This window comes from Phaethon lepturus, unplaced genomic scaffold, assembly GCF_000687285.1.
Source record: "Phaethon lepturus isolate BGI_N335 unplaced genomic scaffold, ASM68728v1 scaffold43896, whole genome shotgun sequence".
Taxonomy (NCBI): Eukaryota; Metazoa; Chordata; class Aves; order Phaethontiformes; family Phaethontidae; genus Phaethon; species Phaethon lepturus.
In genome coordinates, this window is record NW_010546375.1 from 1 (window position 1) to 4103 (window position 4103).

General features: G+C 43.0%; 1 protein-coding gene across 1 annotated transcript; it reads left to right on the plus strand.

The window, feature by feature from the left end:
• The first annotated feature begins 277 nt into the window (after positions 1-277).
• Positions 278-3887, plus strand: ZNF367 (zinc finger protein 367). The gene is made up of 4 exons (XM_010289271.1): positions 278-434; positions 2146-2265; positions 2680-2818; positions 3395-3887. Exons 1-4 carry the CDS (start codon positions 278-280, stop codon positions 3630-3632), a joined length of 654 nt encoding a protein of 217 aa, XP_010287573.1. The 3' UTR covers positions 3633-3887.
• The last annotated feature ends 216 nt before the right edge of the window (positions 3888-4103 follow it).

The following is a 4103-nucleotide window of genomic DNA, read 5'->3' on the forward strand; positions in this document are numbered from 1 at the left end:
AGTGTTTTCTATTTCCCCATTTCAGTAAGTGCACGGCAGCGCTGGCGGTGCCTGACGTTTCCTCACCTGCACACGCCGGCCGTAGCCTGGCTGTGACGAGGGAGTTAGGTAAGGGCTGGGCACGCTCTGGCTTGGTTAACGGCCACATCGCTGACGCCGTCATGGCACCGGGCCTCGGTCGCACGTGTCACTTACAAGGCACTTCAGGGAAAGTTGTGGGGTTTGGCCAAACTGCAGAGGTAGGCATGTGCGGGAGTTCAGTTCCGTAATTATCTCAATGCAGGATGGGATAAGGCGTGGCCGTCCGCGAGCAGACACCGTCCGTGACCTCATCAGTGAAGGAGAGCACTCTTCCAGCAGAATACGTTGCAATATCTGCAACAGGGTCTTTCCACGAGAGAAATCCCTGCAGGCCCACAAACGAACTCATACCGGTGAGTAACGGGAAGGGGTGAATAGCTGCCGTGAGCAGCTTCCGAAGCAGCAGGGAAGGAATTTAAAAAACAAACAAACAAGCAAGCCCCTCCCCCCCCGGACAAACTCGACCTGTTAATACTTTATTGTAACTGTTAAATTAATCATACTTTTCTTCTGAGGCTTGTTAGTGCAATCAAAGTCTTTGTAACCACATTTGTCATGGGAAAGCGTAGCAGCAATTTTGGCTGTAACAGCACAGGCAAGTTGTATAAGTGTTTTATCTGCTGCTGTCACAGGCTCACCCTGCAAGAGGGAGGACTTCTCTTGAGCTCGGGGCTCTGTATGTGGTAGCGCTTTGTATTCTGACTGCCTCTTCTCTCCGATTTGTTTCCTTCTTGCTGGTGTTACTTTTCACACAGCAGTTGAAGTCTAGCTGTAAGACGAGTCAGTAACTTAAAAAGTGGCTGGTAACTTGGGCAGTGTAACACCCCAGAAATGTAGCTTAAATGTTGAAAAAAGAATTAAAATGCTTAAAATCACAATCCAGTTGTCTTTCCCACCACCTAGAATTCATCTTCTGGGGTGGAGGTGGTCATGCTAATTTAACAAACTGTTTCTATAAGGCAACTTGCATTTGCCTCACTCAGTAGCTTGAAATGAACAGGAGATGCTCTTTTTTCCATAAAGCAAGCAAATAATGTTTTTTGTTTTTTCCGTGTTCCAACAGGACTCTGTTTTTGCAATGAAGTGTGAACTAATGTAGCTCACAATACAGACACAACCACCAACGGTCCCCCTGCCCTCTGCCCAAATGCCTAAACCAAACAAACACAACCCCAGAAAAAACATGGCTCCCATGGTCTCTTTTTCTGAGTCAATTCACTAAGACTACTCTAGATACTAATATTAAACAGCAGTTTCCTCATGCTTTTTGATCAAAAGATATTTTTATTTCACTTGTTTGTATTAGGTATTGAACTTGTATGAACTACTTAAATGAGCAGAGCTTACCCTGGTGTTATTCCTCTGACTTAGTAAGTCAGCATCACCCTCATTTTTTCATCCTTCCTGAGGAGCGGTGGCATGGCATGCCTTTGCGTAGTTGCACATAGTCGGATCCTCTGTTCTTATTGCAGATTGCATGGGGAAGTCTTCCTTGATGACTGGCCTAAGAAAACTTTCTTGGCTTAAGTCACGAACAGGTTTCTCTTGCTAACTCCATTTACCCATTACAACTTTTCTCAAATAGCCTTCCCTAATGAGATACTTCTACAACTTCCTATATTACTATACTGTTGACCTCAGTTATTTTACCCAACTTCAGCCTATGTTAAGAATAAAATTGATCTGGTTACAACTTGAATTACACTACTTATCTATGTACTCATTTCACATCATATATTTCTTGCTCTATAGTTGCATAGTTTCAGGAGACAAAACTTATGTAGTGCTGTGCAAGAGGCTTAAATCAGAAAATATAGCAAGGAAAAATAAAACTTTATGGTGTTTTTTCCCCTCTGGAAATAATTGTATTATCCAGTAGCATTGAACGTGTACGTCAAAGTAAAGATCTGTTTGGGGTAAAAGCGGATCTCTGTTGTAGGCACAAGTATCTGAATGGGTAAGAGAGCTTGCTTGTGTAAGACTCAAGCCAGGGACCACCACTGGATGCTATCGCTCTTCTTTTATATTCAGCATTCATAAATCTGTTTTGTTATTATTTTTAAGGTGAAAGGCCTTATTTGTGTGACTACCCAGATTGCGGGAAAGCCTTTGTTCAGAGTGGGCAGCTCAAAACTCACCAGCGTCTCCACACAGGGGAGAAACCTTTCGTCTGCTCAGAGAATGGTGAGCCATCAGAGACCAATTTGTGGCTTTCAGAACTAGGGTCAGTGTAGTACTGGAAACGTTTGCATGTTCATGGGGGCAAAGATACATAAAAGCTTCAGATTTTAATTTTGGAGGAGCTTCTAGGGAAGGGAGGAGCCATGCAGAATCTGCATAATCATGCAAATATGTATCTAAGGATCGCATATGTTCTTATTTAAGTAGGTTATCAGTAATTCTGTCGGTTGATCCTAATGTATGAAATGATGACATATGAATCTTGCAACTACAGCTTGCTGTTTTCAGCTGAACCTGGGGTTTTGTGAGTGAGAAAGGTTGGATTCAGCAGCACTTCACCCCACAGATATTATGCTTACTCATTGCTTGACTGCTTTCCACAATGTGTTCTTCATTGTCATTTCATATTTTTTTAAGGCTGTTTAAGCAGATTCACGCATGCAAACCGTCATTGCCCCAACCATCCATATGCCCGACTGAAGAGGGAAGAGCTCACAGACAGGCGGAGTAAAAAGGAGACGGCTGACAATAAAGCTGTGGCTGAGTGGCTAGCGAAGTAAGTTCCTTCATGGTGTCATCTTTCTCTAAATACTTACAAGGACGGCCTAAGAAAGCATTTCATTCTTATGTGCAAAAAAACCCGCCACCCTGACAAGCCAAAACCAGCTGTTCCTCCAGTACAAGCCAGCCCAGCCTTGCCTTTCCTGAAAGAAGAGCTAACTGCTGGTTGAGACAGAGTTCCTCGTGAGACTTTTTCTTATCTATTTTGTTGTTGTCTCTGCTTAAATACTTCTTTTTGCTTGATCAACACCTGCTAATACCTTGTTAGTTAGTGCCACAGTCTTGCTGAATTTGCATCCTTATGAGAGGCAAAAATTGTGTATGCCCTGGGAGAAACGCCTGCTGGGAACACCATGTGGAGGTCACAGATGTTCATTTGGGCACTTGACACTTAAAATACCAAATAAAGGAGGTTTCTGACATCTTCAATGCTACCGTATAAGGGCTGAAAGATCAAGCCAAATGTAGTGCTTAGTCGGATGTAAGATGGTACTTGGGGTACTTTGCATTGTGGTTGTGTGAGTTAGTTTGTACATATTCTAAAAGCGTTCCCCACGTTTGATTTTTGTAGATACTGGGAGAGTAGAGAACAGCGTGCCCCTGCTTTGAAAACTAAAACAATCCAGAAAACGGATCAGGAACAGCAGGATCCAATGGAGTATCTTCAGTCTGATGAAGAGGATGATGAAGAGAAAAACGGCGCTCATTCAGCTGCTCGCCGCCGCCTCCAGGAGCAGCGCGAACGCATGCATGGAGCGCTGGCTCTCATTGAGCTTGCAAACCTAGCTGCGGCACCACTTCGACAGTAGATAGCAACAGATTCTGCCTATACAAAATGTACTTCCTGGTGGTACTTAACCAGTTAGATCCTGGGCATAAGCTAAGCACCTTACTTGCTTATCATAGGCTGCTATTCTGTAGAATTTATGAAGAATGTTGTTGCCCCATAACATGGGGTGAGAGAATTGCACTTTTTGTAAGGTAAAAGACAGGTGTAAAGTTTCTAAGTATTTTGTAAATATGGGACTGCATAATGCAGGGTTGACAAATTTACATGTTGTGGGGAGCTAGATTTTGCAAGGTTAACTCATTTATCTGAAGCAGTTTTCACGGGAAGCACTTTCTGAACAAAGTGTTCGTGATTAGCAGAATGGTACATGTGGCCAAAGAAGGCTGACAAATAGAAAAGTATTTATTTAAGCAAATTTATATTGTGGTAGGTCTGAAGATATTGTTAAGCAGCAGTGAAACCATGTTTTTCTAATGTCAATATGTCTTTA